This window comes from Felis catus, chromosome E3 (genome assembly GCF_018350175.1).
Source record: "Felis catus isolate Fca126 chromosome E3, F.catus_Fca126_mat1.0, whole genome shotgun sequence".
Taxonomy (NCBI): domain Eukaryota; kingdom Metazoa; phylum Chordata; class Mammalia; order Carnivora; family Felidae; genus Felis; species Felis catus.
The window spans coordinates 17392349-17410989 of record NC_058383.1 but is presented as its reverse complement, the minus strand read 5'-3'; the positions used below and the strand labels follow the sequence as shown (position 1 = coordinate 17410989).

Here is an 18641-nt window from a genome sequence, read left to right as displayed (position 1 = left end):
ATGTACCACTTCCAAGAAGAAGGTTTAAGAGCCATCAAGACATCTGCCACCTTTCTCCTCTTCTTTGTCTTAAAATTCCAGATTGAGGCTGTTCCTCCAGACTGGATTCTGGAAGGAAGATGATATAGAACAGAGCCACAGCTGTCCCATGGAAGATGTTGTACAACATCCTCTGGCGCTTCCCAAGTGAAATTGGAAATTGGCCCCTGTACACAGAGGGCAGGGGAAATCAAACAAAAAGACAGGGCCACTGCAGATTGGTAAGTGGGAGGTTTAATAAGGAAGGGGACTTAGGGGCACCTGGCTGGCTCAGTCAGTGGAGCATGACTCCACTTGATCTTGGGGTTGTGGGGTTGATCTTGATCTTGGGGTTGTGGGTTTGAGCCCCATGTTGGGTGTGGAGATTACTTAAAATCTTCAAATAATAATAATATTATTAAAATAAGCAAGGGAAGTTACATACAAGTTGGTCTTGGGCAGCCACCAAATGAGTAGATCTCTGCACCTCCCACCAAATATATTTTTTTGTACCTCCCACCGAATCTTAAACTTTTTTTTAATGTTTTTATTTATTTTTGAGAAAGAGTGAAGGAGAGGGGAAGGGGGAGAGAGAGAGGTAGGCAGAAGATCTGAGGCAGGCTCTGTGCTGACAGCACTCATGGACCGTGAGATCATGACCTGAGGTGAAGTTGGATGCTTCACTGATTGAGCCACCTAAGTGTCCCCAAATCTTAAAAATTTATATAGAGGCATTGGGACACCTGGCTGGCTCAGTTGGTAGAGCATATGACCCTTGATCTCAGGGTCATGGGTTCAAGCCCCACATTGGGTGTAGAGCCTACTTAAAAAAAATGTTTATATAGAGGCCTTAAGTGGATTCAGTCATGCGTACCATCCACATGGTCTCAACAACACAGTGCTTTCTCAAGGCTGTGTCCTTGGGGCAGCCTCTAGGGGCAGGGAAGGCAAGCTGAATGTTCACTCCAAGGAAGGGAAGCCTTTGATTGTGAAGGCGCAACTCATCAGTCAACTGACAGTTACATCCTCTTGATGACCTCCCCCAACAGAGGACATGGAATATGAGTGAGAAAACACATTTGTTGTGCGCCACTGAAATTTCGGGATAGTTGTTACTGCAGCATAATTTGATCCTAGATGACTGATAGAAGCTCCCTCAATTTTGCAGAGACTCTCTATTCAGTTCTCCTTTCCTGTCTCCAAGACAACTGGCATACCAAAATGAGCTGTGGTGGTGCTACAAGGTCTGAGGCTTTGCCCCACAAATGGCACTATTACAAAGGACTTGTTCAAAAGGAAAAAAGAGAAAGTAAAACCCAAACTTCCCTTAAGTGTATGGATGTCTGCCCTCCCAAGAAGCCCCAACATAATGGATAGTAAGTGGAAATTCTGTGTTTGTGAATGGGTACAGCTGCATGAAACAGAGACGCAAACTAACCATGGCATGACGTCATCAGTACCCATGAACAACAACAACAAAATAGTAAATTATTTTATTTATCTTGTTGTTCCTTCTCTGGGATATTGCCCTCACCCACATGATCTAAGATGGTCCACCACCACTTTCACAGTTTAGTCCTTGTGAAGGAGGAAAGTGGAGGGGGCAGCTTGCCCTTCACCCTTAATTGCAGAAGTCATACCAATAATTTCTGCTCTAATCCTATTGGCCAGAATGTAGTCACATGGCCAAGAAATATAATCTTCATCCTGGGCAAGCTTTTTGTCCAGATTAAAGTTCTAGGGGAACTGGGGAACTATTGCCAGGAAACAAGCTAACTTTAGAAGGATGAATATTGGCGGGGGGGGGGGGGGGCGTCAGCAGTTACAGCCACACACTATGAGAGTTAACCCATCCCACTATATTAGTTTCCTATTACTCCTGTTACAAATTACCACAAACATAGTGGCTTAAAGCAACACACATTTATTGTTTTATGGTTCCAGAGATCAGAAATCCAAAATCAGTTTCACTGGGCTAAAGTCAAGGAGTTGGCAGGGCTAGCTCCTTCTGGAGGAACCTTTCACTTGCCTTTTTCAGCTTCTATTGGATGCCTGTATTCCTTGACTTGTGGCCTCATACTCCATTTCAAAGAATATTATTCCCTTCTTACCTTCCATTGTTACATCACCTTTTCCTCTGATTCTGACCACCCTGTCTCCCTCTTATCAGGATACTTACGATTATTTTGAGCCCACCCAGATGCCCCAAGATAATCTTCCATTTTACAATTTTTAATTACATCTGCAAAGTCCCTTTAGCATATAAAGTGACATTCTCAGGTTCCAGGGATTAGGATGTGGACATGGTTAGGGGGACACTGTTTAGCCTACCATACCACCTTGTTCCACATTTAAATCATTCATTCATTTAGTCATAAAATATTTATTGAGCAAGAGTTATGTACCTGATACTGTGGAAGGTGGTGGAGAAATAGAGGTGAAAATACAGACAAGATCTCTGCCTTTCATGGGGTTTATACTTTAGTGGAGAGGACAAGAAAAGAAATAGCTAAGGTATTCCAAAACCATGACATATATTATTAAAAATTAAGCAGCATGCTATGACAAAAAATGACAAGGGGTTGGAGATGGCTGTGCTAATAAGTAGTCAAGAATGGCTTCTTAGGGAAGGTGACTAATCCAAAGGGCAACCTGAGAGCTTAGGGCAGAACAGAGCCATGAAGGATTCTTTCTTGGCCTAGAAACCTAAGGGAATTCGCTTAACTGGATTTTGGAATTCCAGTGACTCCCCATTTTGAGCCAGAATGTTTATTATCCTATGCACGTCCCACCATTGCATGTTGGGAGTACATGACTTGTTTCTTTCTCTCTCTCTCTCTCTTTTTTTTTTTTTTTTTTTTTTTGAGAGAGAGAGAGAGCGCACATAAGCAGGGGAGGGGCAGAGGAAGAGGGATAGAGTGAGAATCTCAAGCAGTCTTCATGCCTGGCAGAGTCCGACATGGGGCTAGATCCCATGACCTTAAGATCATGACATGAGGTGAAATCAAGACTCTGACACCCAACTAACTGAGCCCCCCAGGTGCCCTTTGTTTCTTTAGTTTCATAGGTCCACAGATGGCAGGAATTGTGCTCCAGGAAGGATTATACCCATAGCTTCATCTGCATCGGCTTTTAGATAATGGGATTTAGGACTTTGGGTTTGATAAGATTTGTGTGAGATTTTTTTTTTTATTCTGAGTTGATGCTATAATGGGATGAGACTTTTTGGACAGTGGTGAGACTTTTAAGAACCTTGGGAGGAAGTGAATGTATTTTGCATGTGGACCAGACATAAATCTTTGAGGGCTAGAGGGTGAATTGAATAATGGCCTCCAAAGATTCCATGCCCTAATCTCTATGAATATGTTACCTTACATGGCAAAAAGGGCTTTGCAGGTGTAATTAAGTTTAGTAATTGGTTGAGTTTTTTTTTAAGTTTATTTATTTATTTTGAGAGAATGAGAGAGAGGGTGTGTGTGTGTGTGCGTGCACACACATGCACCAGTGGGGAAGGGGCAGAGAGGAGAGACAGAATCCCAAGCAGGCTCTGCACCATCAGCACAGAACCCAATGCGGGGCTTGAGCCCACAAACCTTGAGATCATGACCTGAGCCAAAATCAAGAGTCAGATGCTTAACCAACTGCACCATCCAGGTATCCCATGTTTACTAATTGGTTGACTTTAAGATAGGGAGAGTATACTGAGTTATTCAGGTAGACCCAATGTAATAACATTAACTCTTAAAAGCAGAGAAGCTTTTCCAGCTAGCAATAGAAGAGGAAAAGTCAGAAAATTTGAAAAAGGAGGACTTGATGTGCCATTGCCAGTTCTGAAGGGCCCCCAGCCAAGGAATATAGATAGCCTTGAGACGCTGAGAACCACCTCTGACTGACAGCCAGCAAAGAAACAGAGACCTCAGTCCTACAGCCAAATGGAACTGAATTCTGTTAATAACCTGGATGAGTCTGGAAGTGGACTCTATGGCAGAGCCTCCAGATAAGAGCCCAGACTGGACAAAACCTTGACTTCAGCTTTGTGAGACCCTTAGTAGAGGACCCAGATGGGTCCACCTGGACTTCTGGCTCACAGAACTATAAAATAAGAAATAAGTGTTATTTTAAGATGCTAAGTTGATGGTTATTTAATATGCAGGAACAGAAACCTAATAACTGTATGGCTGGAGCTGAGACTTGAATAAAGAGAAAGTATCACAGATGGGCAAATCTGGGGAAGTGTGTTCCATCACCAGGGAAGAGCAAGTTCAAAAGCCCAAAGACTGGGAAAAGGAAGAAACAAATCAATAGAAGGTCCTCTTGGTTGAAGCCTGCTGACTAGGAGTAGGTACATGAGGTCAGAGCAGGGATAGGGACTGAAAGGAAGGTAGGCTCCAGCTGGAGGGATTTATGTTGAGAGTGGACTGTGTGTAGATAATTGAGAACTGGTCTGCAAATCTCCTTTGTTGAATCCAGAATGATTGCCCCAGCTACAAAGCTTGCTGCCTTCCCCTATCTCCTCACCCTGTTCCTGGAGCATACTCCTGTGAGGAGCCCCTAATTTCTCCAGCCACTTGGCTGGGAAGGGAATGATGACTGTAGTCTGTAGTACAGAGTGAGGAGTGATACCAGCTGCTGCATATGGCATATGGCATCAACAGCAGGGCATATGATTTTGCACTCCCAAGATGGACCCATTACCTGGGACAGTCCTGGTAGAGAGCCAGGGAGGTAAAGGAAGTTAGGGCAGAAGAAAACTGAAGGCCAGAAGTCAGACTGGGCATTATCCAGATAATAAAACTGGACAAAGACATCACAAGAAAACTACATATCAATATTTCTTATAAGAATCTGCAACAAAATACTAACAAACTGAATCTAGCAATGTATAAAAATTATCATACAGCATGACCAAGTGGGATTTATTGCACGAATGCAAGGTTGGTTTAACATCCAGAAATCAATTAATGTAATTCTGAATATTAATAAAGAACATAAACCATATAATCATCTCAATAGAAAATACATTTGACAAAATCCAACACCCTTTAATTACAATAATAAAAAAGCTTAAGAAACTAGGAATAAAAGGAAACTTCCTTAACTTGCTAAGTATCAAAGGGCATCTATAAAAAAATTCACAGTTAACATCATACTTAAATGGTGAAAGACTGCATGTTTTCCCCCCTGAGATCAGGATGACTGCTCCCTTTAACACTGTACTGAAAGTTCTAGCTGGGGCAATTAGGCAAGAAAAAGAAAGAAAAGGCATCCAGATTGGAAAAGAAGAAGTAAACTATCTCTATTTTCCAGGTGAGATGATCTTGTATATGGAAAAATCCTAAAGAATACACACATAAAAACTATTAGAGTTAATAAACTAGTTTAGCCAGGTTGCAGAATATAAGAATAATGTACAAAAATCTATTATATTTCTCATCACTAGCAAAGAAACAATCCAAAAATGAAATAAAAATAATTCCATTTATAATAGAAACAAGGAAGTAAAATACTTATATATAAATTTAACAAAAGATGAGTAAGATTTATATACTGAAAACTACAATATACTGTGGAAAGAAATTTAAAATCCAAATGGATTTTTAAAATCCTAAATTCATGGGGCAGAAGATTTAATATTGTTAAGATGGCAATACTCTTCAAATTGATCTACAGATTCAGTGCAGTCCCTATCAAAATCCCAGCTTTTTTTTGCAAAAATTGGCAAGCTGATCCTAAAATTCATATAGAAATGCAAGGAATCCAGAAAAATTAATCTTGAAATATAAGTTGGAGGAATCACAGGTCTTGATAAAACTTATTACAAAGCTACAGTAAGCAAAATAGTGTGATACTAGCATAAAGAAAGTAAAGATAGTAGATAGATAGATAGATAGATACGTATATCTTCATGGAATACAATTGAGATTCCAGAAATAAACCTGTGTACAGTTAATTTTCAACAAGGATATCAAGCCACTTCAATGGAAAAATAAGTCTTTTTATTATTTTATTTTATTATTATTTTTAATGTTTATTTTTGAGAGAGAGTGAAAGAGCGCAAGCGGGGGAGAGGCAGAGAAAGAGGGAGACACAGAATCCAAAGCAGGCTCCGGGCTCTGAGCTGTCAGCATGAAACCCGACATGGGGCTTGAACTTACAAACCACAAGATCATGACCTGAAGTCAGATGCTTAACCAACTGAGCCACCCAGGCGCCCTAGTTCTGGGACAATTGGATATCCATGTGCAAACGAATGAAATCGAACCCCTATCTCAAACATACACAAAAATTAACCCAATATGGATCAAAGACCCAAATGTGAGAGCTTTGAGCTATAAAACTTTTATAGTTTACCAAAAATAAACTTTTATAAAGTTTAAGCTTGTAAGTTTATAACTAGGTTGTAAACTTTATAAACATGTGTAACACTCTTAGATAAAAACATAGGCATAAATCTTCATGACCTTGAATTAGGGAATGGTTTCTTACCTATGGCTCTGCAAAGCACAAGCAACAAAAGAAAAAAATAGATAAATGAGATATCATCAAAATTAAAAACTTTCGTGCTTCAAAGGGCACCAAGAAAATAAAAGGACAACCCACACAATGAGAGAAATTTTGCAACTCATAGGAAACTTCTATCTAGAATACATAAAAAGCTTTTATTACCGCTCAACAGCAAAAAGTCAAACAGCCCAATTAAAAAATGGGCAAAGAACTTGAACAGACATTTACCCAGAGATGACATACAAATGGCCAATAAATACACACAAAAAAATGCCCAACATCATTTGCCATCAGGGAAATGCAAATCATAACCACAAATTCACACCCACAAGGATGGCTATAATAAAAAGGCAGATAATAACAGCTGTTGGTAAAGGTGTGGAGAAATTGGAACATTCATATCCTGTTGGTGGGAATGTAAAATGGTGCAGCCATTTGGAAAACATTCTGACAGTTCCTCAAGTGGTAGATACGCAAACAAGAGAATTAAAAAACATGTCCACATAAAAACTTGTTCATAGAATGTTCATATGAATGTTCCTAGCTGCATTATTCACAATAGACAAAGGAAACCCAAATGTCCATCAATTGTGAATGGATTAAAAAAAGTATCTCCATACAATGGAATATTATTCGACAATAAAAAGGAATGCAGTACTGACAAATGCTACAGCATGGATGAACCTTGAGAACAGTGTGCTAAGTGAAAGAGGCCAGTTACATAATGTATGATTCCATTTACATGAAACATCCACAGGAGGCAACTCGGACAGAAAGTAGATTGGTGATTGACTAGGGCTAAGGGAAAGGAGTTGGGAATTGGGGTTGGGGTAAATAGGGAGTGCCAGCTAATGGGTATGGAGTTTCTTTTAAGGGGATGAAACTATTCTAAAATTAGATTCAGATGGTTGCATAACCCTGTGAATATACTAAAAACCACTGAATTGGATACTTCAAATGGGTTAGTTGTATGGCATGTAAATTATTTCTTAATAAAGCTGTTAAAATAATTTTTTAAAAAAAGTCAGACCATCTGAGTCCTCAGGGAGCAGGAACTGGGATGTGGGATGCCTGGGGTGTCAGAGAGGGGGACCAAGGTATGGGTGTGCTATCTGGTCCCAGAAAGGGAGCAGAAGTTGTGGATTTCTTCTAAACCTCCACAGGACCCACTTCATCCTTCATTGTAGATAGATACCCGTGGGTGTCTGTTGATTAGGGTCTATAGTATCTTTGTACCAATTTTTAAAAGGTGCCTCGTCATCTCCAAGATAAATCATCTTGCTCAAGTTCACAAGTCAGTAGTAACAAAAATCTCCATTTCCAATACCCTAGTCCAGTTTGTTTCTTCCTTGGATTCTGTCAGACTTTGATGCCAGCCTGTACAGGCAGAAGGCCTGGAGTCAGTGCTTGTCTTACTTTGCGAATGGCAACAGGCAGTGAGTGTCCTTGGCCAAACTGGTGTCTCTTCCCGCAGCTATGACATCCTGGTCCCTGCTGCTACCATGTGGCCCCCTTGTGCTGCTATGGAGAACAGGGATAAGAACCTCTTCTAAAGCTACTGTCTGAGGACCTGGGCATGACAACTCTTGAGTGAAGTCCCTGATATCAAGGGGATACTTGCTATTTCTGTTCCTGGAGCTACCTGGTGTTAACAGTCCTGACTTTACCAGCTACTGCAAAGTCCCCTATGACTGGCATGTGGGCCTGGAGAGGGGGTGCACATGGGTCACTTCCTGAGGCTGCCAACTTGGTCTAGTGTTGATAAGAGCAAGTCTAGAGATGATAAGAGCATGGTAAGGAGGAACTGGTTCACTCTGACCTTTGGTTTCATTTTGGCTTATAAATTGGGAAGGCCCTAGTGGCTGGACTTTATAATCCAAAGTCTGTTCTTGAGTGTCCTTCTAAAAATATTCAAGGGGCGCCAGGGTGGCTCAGTCAGTTAAGTGTCTGACTTTGGCTCAGGTCAGGATCTAACGGCTCGTGGATTTGAGCCTCGCATCAGATTCTGTGCTGACAGCTCACAGCCTGGAGCCTTCTTTGGATTCTGTGTCTCCCTCTCTCTCTGCCCCTCCCTTGCTTGTGCTCTGTCTCAAAAATAAATAAATAAACTTAATGGAAACATGCTAACCACACTGCTTTGTACCTTATTTTTTTCACTTGACATATTTTCAAGATATCTTTCAACAAAATAAGTTAATAAGCCTCATTTTTTAAAAACAGCTGCATAATATATTTTATAGTGGCTAGCTTTATGTAATTAGTCCTTTGCTAATGGACGTTTAGGGTATTCCCAGTTATCACAAATTTTGTTGCACCGAGCATTCTTGTCTTCAACTTTGCCATGGAAGTGGAAAAAGAACTCTGTGGTGTAAATTTTTTGACATGTGCTTGCCAAGTCAAAGGGTATATGCATTTGAATTTTTTAATAAACGTGCCCAAATCATCTCCCCCCCAAATTATATCAATTTATACTAAATGTGAGGTTTCTTTTTTTTTTTGTCTTTAAAAAGTTGTGTAGTCTTCCAGATTATGGATAGGACTGTAATTGAACAGCCATCCTTTCCCCACTGATTTGAATAATCATATTTACCATAAACTAAATTCTCAGAAATAGGGCTGTTTCTAAACCCTCCCACCCCCAACTCCATTGGCTGATTTATTCTTGTGCCAATAATAACCTATTTTAACTTCAGTGCTTTGGTGTTTATCTAGTATGTCAAATACATCACCTCCATTGGTTCTTAAAAATATATTACAGGAGTTTTGGGGTTTCAAGTTGTGTTAATAAATCTTTTTGGGTGACAGTGAATCTAAGGATTAGACTAGGGAGAATGTCTTTCCATGCAGGTACATGGTATGTCTCCATTTAGTTAGGTCTTAAAACCTTCAGGACAGTGATACCATTTTCTTCGTATAGGTTTTGCATATTTCTTGTGAGGTTTATTCTTTTGTAGTTTATGGGTTCTGTTTGTCCCTCTTTGTCCCCCAAGTAGTTTTTCTAATTTATTACTGTAGATACAGGAAATAGACTAATTTAGGACCTCTGTGTATTATCTGTAAAAGGACAGAACTAATCAGTAAAAGGTTTCCAGGATGAAATAACTATGGGCAGAGCTAAATAGATGTTCATTGTAGGATTTATCAATGACTTTAGTACACTCTTGATCACCAAGAATCCCCAAGAAGGGCACAGGAAATTCCTGGTACTTCCTTGACCAGGGAACCCTTTTTCAAAAGACATTCTGAAAACATATGTTGGGAAACAATGCATCCAAAGACCCTTCTAGTTTCTTATCTGTCAATCCAGGGGTCTCCACTGAACCTTATCTGATGTCCAAACTCCCACTCCCTTTCCACCCAACCAAAACACAGAAGACAACTCAGTGTCAAAGTGAATGCTTTAATGAGTGTTACTCAGAGAGAGACACACATCTCTCAATAGCTGCTGCCCACCTCCATCGTCCCCAGCTCTTTGTCGGCAAGGAGAGCTAGCTGCCCGGGGGTGGGGCAGGGATCTGGAGTCTAAAGAGTGAGCCGGGGCAAAGAGAGGTTGAGGACGCACCCCGTGAGGCCTGGGCTCCTGGGAGTGAGGTGGCAGGGCATGGGCTTCACGCTGGTCCCTCTTCAGGCATTCCTAGCAAAGCCACAAGGGGCTCGAGGGGCGTGGGGGTTCCGATGGGAACGGGGTGGGTACGCTCATGCTTGCGCAGGTCGCTCGCACTCAAGAAGGCCTTGGGGCAGTGGGGGCAGGTGTAGGGGCGCACAGAGCTGTGGGTGCGGCTGTGTTTGCGCAGCCCAGCCCGGTCAGAGAAGCTCTTGCCACACTGGGTGCAGGGAAAGGGCCGGAGCTCTGGGTGTGAGCGCTCATGCCGTCGCAGCAGCGTCAGCGTGGAGAACGTCTCCTTACACTCCCGGCACACAAACTGCGGTGGCTTCTCGTCAACTTCCTCACCTCCCACCTCGCCCGCCCCTGCCAAGGGACCAGGAGCCTCCCCAACCCCAGCATCTTGGCACTCCACATGTTCCACCGTCATGCCTACCACTTGCCACTGGGTGGCCATCACACCACCTGATTCGGGGGGCAGCCCTAGCAGCCCTGCCGGAGGGTCCCCTAGCCCTGCACCTGCTGCCGGGGCCGTTGAGCCCTCGCCTGCCACACTGACAGGCAGTGCCAGCCCTACTACCAGCTCCTGTTGAGGGGGAGCCCCTGCGGCCTCACTACTCCGATGGGTCCGCTCATGCTTCCTCAGGCTGGACGATACCACGAAGGATTTTCCACAGGCGTTACAGTGGAAGGGGCGCTCACCTGAGTGCACCCGGCTGTGCTTAGTAAGGCTGGCTCGCTCGGCGAAGGCTCGCCCACACTCCTCACAGCGAAAAGGCCGTTGGCCTGAGTGGACCAACGCATGGCGCTTGAGGTCCCAAGACGCCACGAACGTCTTGTCACACTGCAGGCACTTGAACGGCCGGTCGCCTGTGTGCACCCGCCTGTGCATGGCCAGGTCTGCGGGCTGCCGAAAGTCTTTGCCGCACTTCTCGCAGCGATAAGGCTTTACCCCCTCGTGGGCCCGCTGGTGGCGCCGGAAGCTTGAGGGGTCAGAGAACATGCGGCCACAACGCGGGCACAGGAAGGGCTTCTCGCCCGAGTGAGTGCGCTCATGGCTCTGGTAGGAGCTGAGCTGCGTGAAGCCCTTGCCACAGGCTGGGCAGCGATAGGGCTTCTGTGCCGCATGGATCCGCTGGTGGCACGTGAGAGAGGACGAGCGGGAGAAGCTCTTCCCACACTCCGAGCAGAGGAAGGGGCGCTCACCGGTGTGGGACCTGTGGAGTGTGGAGGATGGGTCATGAAGGTGGCAGGTCCCTCACCCGACCACTGCTGCCTGTCTGCTGTGAGTTAGGGGCTCCTAACACCCCGGGGGTAGGGGGTACATAGGGCTGCACCCCAGAGTAGGGAATCTTCAGGCTAGGTGTCTAGATCCCAGATAAGACCCCACCAAGAGCCAGACCCCACTCCCACCTACTAACCTCCACCAGAGACCCTCCTGGTGGCCCAACTTCCAGCGGGTCCCCTTTCCAGTCGGACCCAGGCCAATCAGATCCCAACGGAATCCTCCAGGGCTCCCTCCCAACACAGTCTGCCCCGCCCCTGCCCAACCAGGGGCACCAGCTTCTCCCCACGGCCCAGCCCCACTCACCTTCCCATTGGCTCTTTTCCCTCTTTGAGCCTCAACCCCACGCCCCGTTGGTCACAGGGCCACCGCTGTTGCGCCATATCCCTCCCTCCTCCGCCCCTGGTCGGTTCTTCCCAACCCCGGCTCCCTCACCACAGCACCGCACCCTCACCGCTCATGGTTGCGTAGGTCCTTGAGCTCAGCGTAGGCCTTGCCGCAGCGCTCGCAGCCGTAGGGCCGCAGGCCCGCGTGGGTGCGCCGGTGCTTGCGGAACACGGAAGGGTCGGCGAAGCTCTTGCCGCAATCGGAGCAAGCATAGGGCCGCTCGCCCGTGTGACCACGCTGGTGAATCTTGAGCTTGGAGAGCGCGCCATAGGCCTTGGGGCAGTGAGCACAGCGGAAGGGCAGCTCGCCAGCATGTGAGGCCAGGTGCACACGCAGGCACACTGGTTGCATAAAGCGGCGGCCACACTCGGGGCAAGGGAAGGGCTTTTCACCAGTGTGGCTGCGACCGTGACTGCGCAGCTCAGGTGCTGTTTTATAGGCCTTGGGGCACAGCGGGCATGCATAAGGCCGAGGCTTTGCCGATGCACTTGACACCTTGTCCCCGCTGGCATCCTCTGCTTTGGGTTCTGTCTCCGGCTTCAGCTTCGTTTCTGCCACCTCCTCTGTGTAGTCTACAGGACCATGGGTGGCAGCATGACGCGCTGCCCTGGGCGCATTTGGAAATGTCTTAGTACAGGACAGGCACTTGTAGCGACGGCCGGATCGCTTGTAGCCGAGGGTGGAGGATGACCGGGCCTCCGTAGACTCCACCTCCATGGCCTCAGAGGGCGGAGCTTCTCTAGGAAAGAAGCAAAGTTAGACACAAGCCACATCCTTCTGCCATTCTCTAAGGCCTCTATCCTTAACAAGGCCTCAGAGAGGAGTTCTGTCTTACCAGCATTTCCCATGGGGGATGGCCACATCCTTCTTTCCAAACACCCCTGGGTCTAACACTCTGCACTCAAGTTTCCTGTCTGTCTGTTCATTGAGGAAGGAAGTTGGACCAGGTAACCTCTGAGAGTCTAAGAGAGGAGTCTGGAGTTATCAAAATGTGCACCTGCACTTCTCTCCCCAGCCTCTGGGCTTTTCCAAACCCTGCACATTCCCAGAAGGCCCAAGTTCCGTCCATCTCACCATCTTCCTTTTCCAGCTCAGCATCTAAGGCCTGTGCCAGGACACAGAGTCCTATGCATGCCTGCAGACACAGAGGCTACGTAGATGTGGGTCAGACCTGAAGGTTGCCAAGTGCCCAGAGAAGACAGAGGTAGGTTCAGAAGAAGGCAGAACTAGTGGGCTAACTGGTGATTGGCACCGTCTGTCTGGAAGAAGTAGGTCCCCAGTGTACGTATTTTGTCTTTCCCTTCTGGTTAGTTAGCTTTCAGAGGCAGCAACTGTTCACACAGAATTCTGGCCTTGCACAGCTGTAAGGTACTCCACCCTAGACAGGAATCCTGGTCCACCCTCTACTCTGGAATTGCTGCTGAGCTCCTGCTCCCATAGCTCTGGTAATGGGGAGCTCAGTTACTCTCAAGGTGGCTTGAGCCATTGCTAGCAATTACATGTGTCTCAGTATAATCAATATATCTGATTTAGCCTGGCCTCCTGGGACACCTGCTCTGGATAAACCCCCTTCTTTCTCATTCATAGCCCAGACACCCTCCATCCAGCTGCTCCTGGGGATCAAGGCTGGGAGGAAATAGGATTAATGGCTGCATTAGTCTTAACACCAGCTCATCCTCCCTAGGGGATGAAAAGAAGAGGATTATGGGCAGATCCACTTAGGAAGGGCTCAGCAGCAGCTGCTGGGGGTGGCCAGGGGGAGGGAGGATGCTGCTATAGACAGGGCAGGGGAGCCAGGTGTGTGCAGAATCCAGTCTGGGAGGTAAGAAGCCTGAGTTCTACTGCTCCTTTCTAGGCCTGTTTCCTCATCTGTATACCTCAGGGTTTGGTGGCTTTGAAGTTCTGACCCAGGGAGGAAGTTCTGTCCCAGCCAGGGCTGCATCTTTATAGTCAGCACCCTTCTGCCTAGTGGCCCTGCCTCAGTCCCCACCCCTACACACATCATCTGCTATGTGCACAGACAGCTTCTTCATAAAGTATCATGTGACACTTTGTCCCCTGCTCAATAACTTTCCATGACTTCCATCATACCACGCAAACTCTCAGGTCCTTCCTGGCTGTTACAAATCCCACCAATCCTTCCTTTGAGCCCCACTCCCCCCAGGAAGCTCTTCCTGCATTTCCCCTCTGGTTTTTGGCCCCAATCCCACACAACTCTGTTCCACCCTCAGCTTGGTTCTTTTCACTTTTCCCACTAAGTGCTGGCGCTGCAAGGTGAGTTAAAGGGCTTGAGGACCAACCTTCTCCGTGGTTTGAATTTCCCCCTACAGTTCCCAGGGGATCCTTCCCTGTCTCTGGATGAGGCAGTCACTACCTGCTTTCCAGACCATCTCTGGACAGACTGCCTGATAAAGTTTCTCTTTAATACAAAAGATAGCTCACATTTACTGAGCACTTGCTAAATAAAAGGCAGTTTCCTAAGCTCTTTACATATATTAACTCAAACTTCACATCAACATCGCAATAAAAGTTCTATTATATAGATTCCTTTTTTACAGATATGGGAACGGAGGCCCAGAGAAACAATGTAGCATTGTGGTTAAGTGTCCCATCTCTGAAACCAGACTGCCTGGCTTTGAATCTTGCCTCACTCACTTCCTAGCAGTGACCTTGTGACATTTACTTTATGCCACAGGACCTCAATTTTCTCATCTGAAAAATGGAGGTAATAGTACTTACCTCACAGGGTTGGATGAAGACTGAATGGAAGTGATATGATATGAACAAATGCCCTCCATTACTGAGAGTCTTCTGAGAGCCAGACACTTTGCTGAGCACGCTACCTTATTTAGTTCTCTTACGGCTTCCTGAGACAGAGATCTTATCCTCGTTTTACAAACAAATGAACTGAGATTCCAAGGGATTTAGTGACTAGCCCATGGTCACAAAGCTAGACTCAACAGCTGGGACTTGAATCAGATGTTTAACTTGCCTTGAGTTGCTGGGCCCTTGATCAGTCGTCTGGGCCCTCCCAGACTTGTCTGCTGCTGGGCCAACCTTACAGTGACCAGAACCCTGAATTCAGGCCACATCTTCATCTTCTCTCATCCCTGTAGAACTGCCTTGAGACCAGAACCAGCACCCTTTATGTCTGTTTCCCTCTCAGAGGGCTTGACCCCTGCGTTCTGAGCTCTGGGCCTCAGTGTTCCCACCTGTGAACCAGAAATCAGAGAGCTGGAGGTATACATCTCTCCTCCTGAAGCACTTTCCTGGGGAAAAGGTAGGGAAGTAGGCTGGTCCCAACAGGTGCCCCGCTCCATAAAGAGCAGAGGGCCATGTGGGCTAGGCCCCCGTCTAAATCCCACCATTAACTCCTCACTTCATTGTTCACTGAGGACTCTTCCACTCATCACTCCCTAGAGTTATGTTTCTCCAAGTCAGGTCTGTGAACCCCGTCCCCTGCATGAGAATAATCATCCAGGGAGCATGAGGATGGACTCAGAAAGCTGTACTTTATTTATTTATTTTTTTAACGTTTGTTTATTTTTGAGACAGAGAGAGACAGAGCATGAACGGGGGAGGGTCAGAGAGAGGGAGACACAGAATCTGAAACAGGCTCCAGGCTCTGAGCTGTCAGCTCAGAGCCTGACGCGGGGCTCGAACTCACGGACCGCGAGATCATGACCTGAGCCGAAGTCGGCTGCTTAACCGACTGAGCCACCCAGGCGCCCCAGAAAGCTGTACTTTAAACATCCTCTCAGGGCCATGCCAACCAACACTTAAGAAGCAAAGACGCATCCTTGGGTCTTCACAAAGCTTCTAGGAGAGGCACTACGACGCCTCTTTTTCATATACGGAGGTTAAGGCCCCAGTAAGGAAAAACACTTTACAAGCACACCTAACTAGTCAAGAGGCGCAGACTCAATCCAAGTCTTCAGGCTCCTGGGTTCTTTCTCTACCAGTCTTCATTTACTTCAGGTTTATGAGACAAATCAGGGGACTTTCCACTGCTCCTAAGACAAAGACCAGTATCTTTTCCATGGCTAGCAAGGCCCTGAATGATCTAACTCCTGCCTACCTCACCTTCCCCTCCATTTTATGGTGTCACTAGGCTCCATTCACACAGGCTGTCTTTCTTTTCCAAAAATAGCTAAATTCCTTCCCACCTCAGGGCCTTTGTACTAGTAGTCCCCTCTGCCAGAACCACTATTCCCCAAGGATCATTGTGTAGCTATCTCTTTGATTTCATTTGGGCCTCAGCTCCCTGTCACCTCCTCAAAGAAGGCTTTCCTGACTACCTTTCTTTTTCTTTTTAAGTTTATGTATTCTGAGAGAGACAGAGACCGTGTGAGTGCAGGGGGAGGTGGGTGGAGAGAGAAGGAGAGACAGAATCCCAAGCAGATTCCATGCTGCCAGTGCAGAGCCCAACTTGGGGCTTGAACTCATGAAACTCTGAGATCATGACCTGAGCTAAAACCAAGAGTCTGACGCTCAACCGACTGAGCCACCCAGGTGCTCCTCCTGACCGCCTTTCTTAATGCTATCTGCATTCTTGCTCCTCCTCTTTAGTTCCCCCTACGATGCTCATCTGGATAACATTCCTTGCAAGGTTACCATGGGCCAGGTATCATTCTATGCATTTTGTGTGTACTACTCAAGTTAAGCCTCACAACTGCCTAGAAGTTTCCTATGGACTGAATGCACACATGTATGGAGAAAGCCATGTGAGGACATAACAAGAAGGTGGACATCTACAAGTCAGGAAAAGAGTCCTCACCAGGAACTGAATTGGCCAGCATCTTGATCTTGGACTTCCCAGCCTCCAGAACTGTGAGAAATAAATTTCTGTTGTTTAAGCCCTTCAGTCTTGTGGGGTTTTTGTCATGGTTAGCTTGGACGGATTAAGTTAAACAGTATTATTTTCCCCATTTTACAGACAAGGATACTGAGGCACACAGAAATGAAGTAACCGGTCATGGTTACAGCCAGTATTCAAAGTCAAGTGGTCTGCCTCCCAAATTTCTGCTCTCTGTCCTGACTGTTGCTTTGGTAGCACTTACACATTTTATAGCTTGATTGTTAACTTTCTGTCTCCAACACCAGAGTCTAGGCTGGCAAAAAGCCAGGAACCTTTATTATTTTATATCCTCTACACCTAAAACTGTGATTGGTGCCCCAAAACAAAGTGAATGAATCAACCTCTGAGACAGAATTCAAACCCAGGCCTATTGCTTCTGCCTCCCCTATAGTAGGTGTTTGTGAGAATGTCTGCCAGCAGCTATTTATTAACTGAATTTCTCTGCCTTTCCAATTTCACAAGTTCCAAAAATCGCCCCATTATCCCATAGTGGGTTCATTGCTCTGGTGAGGGAGGTTTCTCTTTGCTTCACTACTGGCTTAGGAGGGGGATGCGGGCCTGCTGCCTGACCAGGCTGTAAAATGCCAGAGATGCAGGGATTTAATTCCCAGACAGCTTAGGCTATGACGCTGTGAGCAAGGATGAGGTTTGAAAAAAAAAAAAAAAAAAAAAAGGAGCTGCTTTTTCTCTTCTCTGCATTTTGGTCTCCCCCATGTGTAAACAAGTAGATGCCAGTAAGGCCTTTGAGCCATTGAGATCTGGTGAGATGATGGATGGGGAACTGAGAACTGTGCAGAAGTGAAAGCTAATCATCTCCTAGGCCTCCAAACTGGTCAGTTCACAACCTAATCCTAACCTACTTTTTCAGCCTCAGCTCCAGCCGCAGTGTGTCCCCCTCCCAACAGCGAACTAAGCTCCAGCCTCAATTCTCAAACTTTTTCACCTAAATGCATCTCCACTTGCAGTTCTCTCTGCCTCAGCAGCCCTTGCTCGCCTTCTCCCATGGGAAAATTCTTTTGCATCCTTCAAATACCTGCTTTCTCAGTGCCCTCAAAAATACTTAAAAGGCAGTAGAGGTAAGGGCGCCACGGTGCTCTGGGCCTCAGTTTTCTCATTAGTTAAATGGGGTCTCTGAGGTTCGTCCGAGTTCGAAGGGCGTTAGGGCCTAGGAGACGTGGTGAGAAGGGGCCGAGAGCGGCAGAAACCCGGCGCTTCTCGCTCTCTGCAACAGTCTGTCGGCGCTCCCACCAGACAGACAACCCCGCAGGGCAGGACCCTAGGCTGACTCGTCTCCGAAGGCTGGGAAAACGGGGCCTCGGAGAACGAGGCAAGAAGGAGCGAACGAAGAATGAGAGAATGAACAAATGAATGGGCCAAGGACTGGACGCTGGACAAAGGCCTGCAAGATGGCGTTCTCTAGGACCGCGGGAGGGGCGGCCAGGACCTCGGCCGGGGAGGGGTGCCGCAGGCGCTGGGGACCTTGTTAGGCGGGCCGCGCGCCTGGGACAAAAGCCCGCAACATGGCGGGCTCTAGGACCCCCAAGGCCCGCACCGCGCAAGGCGGGCAGCTGTGCCAGCCGAGCCCAGAAGTCCACAGCAGCCGGCCCGCGGGGACAGCCGGCGGGTTCTAGGACCCGCTGGGCCGGAGCCCGACTGCGCCCTCCCGGGGCCGCACTCCTCCCGCCCCGCCCGCGCTTCTCGCGCCAGGCCAACCCCATCCGCCCTCTGCACCCACAGGGAAACTGAGGCCTCTCGGACTGCGTCTGCGCTGGGGCGGCCCGGGGCGTCCCTGCGGCTTCCCGCCGACGTTTCCTACCTCAACGAACTTGGGCTGGCTCCGTGGCGTCTGCGGCAGCTGCTCTGACCGACGGAGCCCGGACACTGCCAGGGAGGGGCAGGCGCTAGGACCCAGCGGGGGGGTGGGGGAGGAGGGGGAGGGAGAGGCGGGGCCGGAAAGCGGAAGTGGGAGGGAGCTTTCCCAGCTA

The 18641-nt window shown here is 47.0% G+C and overlaps 2 protein-coding genes across 10 annotated transcripts in view; one reads left to right on the top strand and one right to left on the bottom strand.

Moving 5' to 3' along the window:
* The window catches only part of STX4 (syntaxin 4), a 27166-nt gene extending 10504 nt beyond the window's left edge, over positions 1 to 16662 (top strand). For 4 of the 5 annotated variants that reach the window (XR_006591339.1, XR_006591337.1, XR_006591338.1 and 1 more), the window contains 2 exons: positions 82 to 260; positions 16368 to 16662. The gene's annotated coding sequence lies outside the window, so the exon portion shown is untranslated. Of the gene's footprint in view, positions 1 to 81; positions 261 to 1186; positions 1510 to 16367 lie in introns of those variants that run through there. The other variant, XR_006591336.1, reaches the window with a different exon arrangement.
* ZNF668 (zinc finger protein 668) overlaps positions 9909 to 18641 on the bottom strand; it is an 8891-nt gene continuing 158 nt past the window's right edge. Inside the window, exons 1-4 of one of the 5 annotated variants that reach the window (XM_019820660.3) lie at positions 18473 to 18544; positions 16576 to 16626; positions 11866 to 12537; positions 9909 to 11343 (exon numbers count right to left, since the gene is read on the bottom strand). In XM_019820660.3, coding sequence (XP_019676219.1) covers positions 10131 to 11343; positions 11866 to 12515 — 1863 coding nt within the window. In that variant the 5' untranslated portion in view covers positions 12516 to 12537; positions 16576 to 16626; positions 18473 to 18544 and the 3' untranslated portion in view covers positions 9909 to 10130. Of the gene's footprint in view, positions 11344 to 11865; positions 12538 to 16575; positions 18438 to 18472; positions 18612 to 18641 lie in introns of those variants that run through there. The other 4 variants (XM_006942132.5, XM_003998641.5, XM_045048212.1 and 1 more) reach the window with 4 other exon arrangements.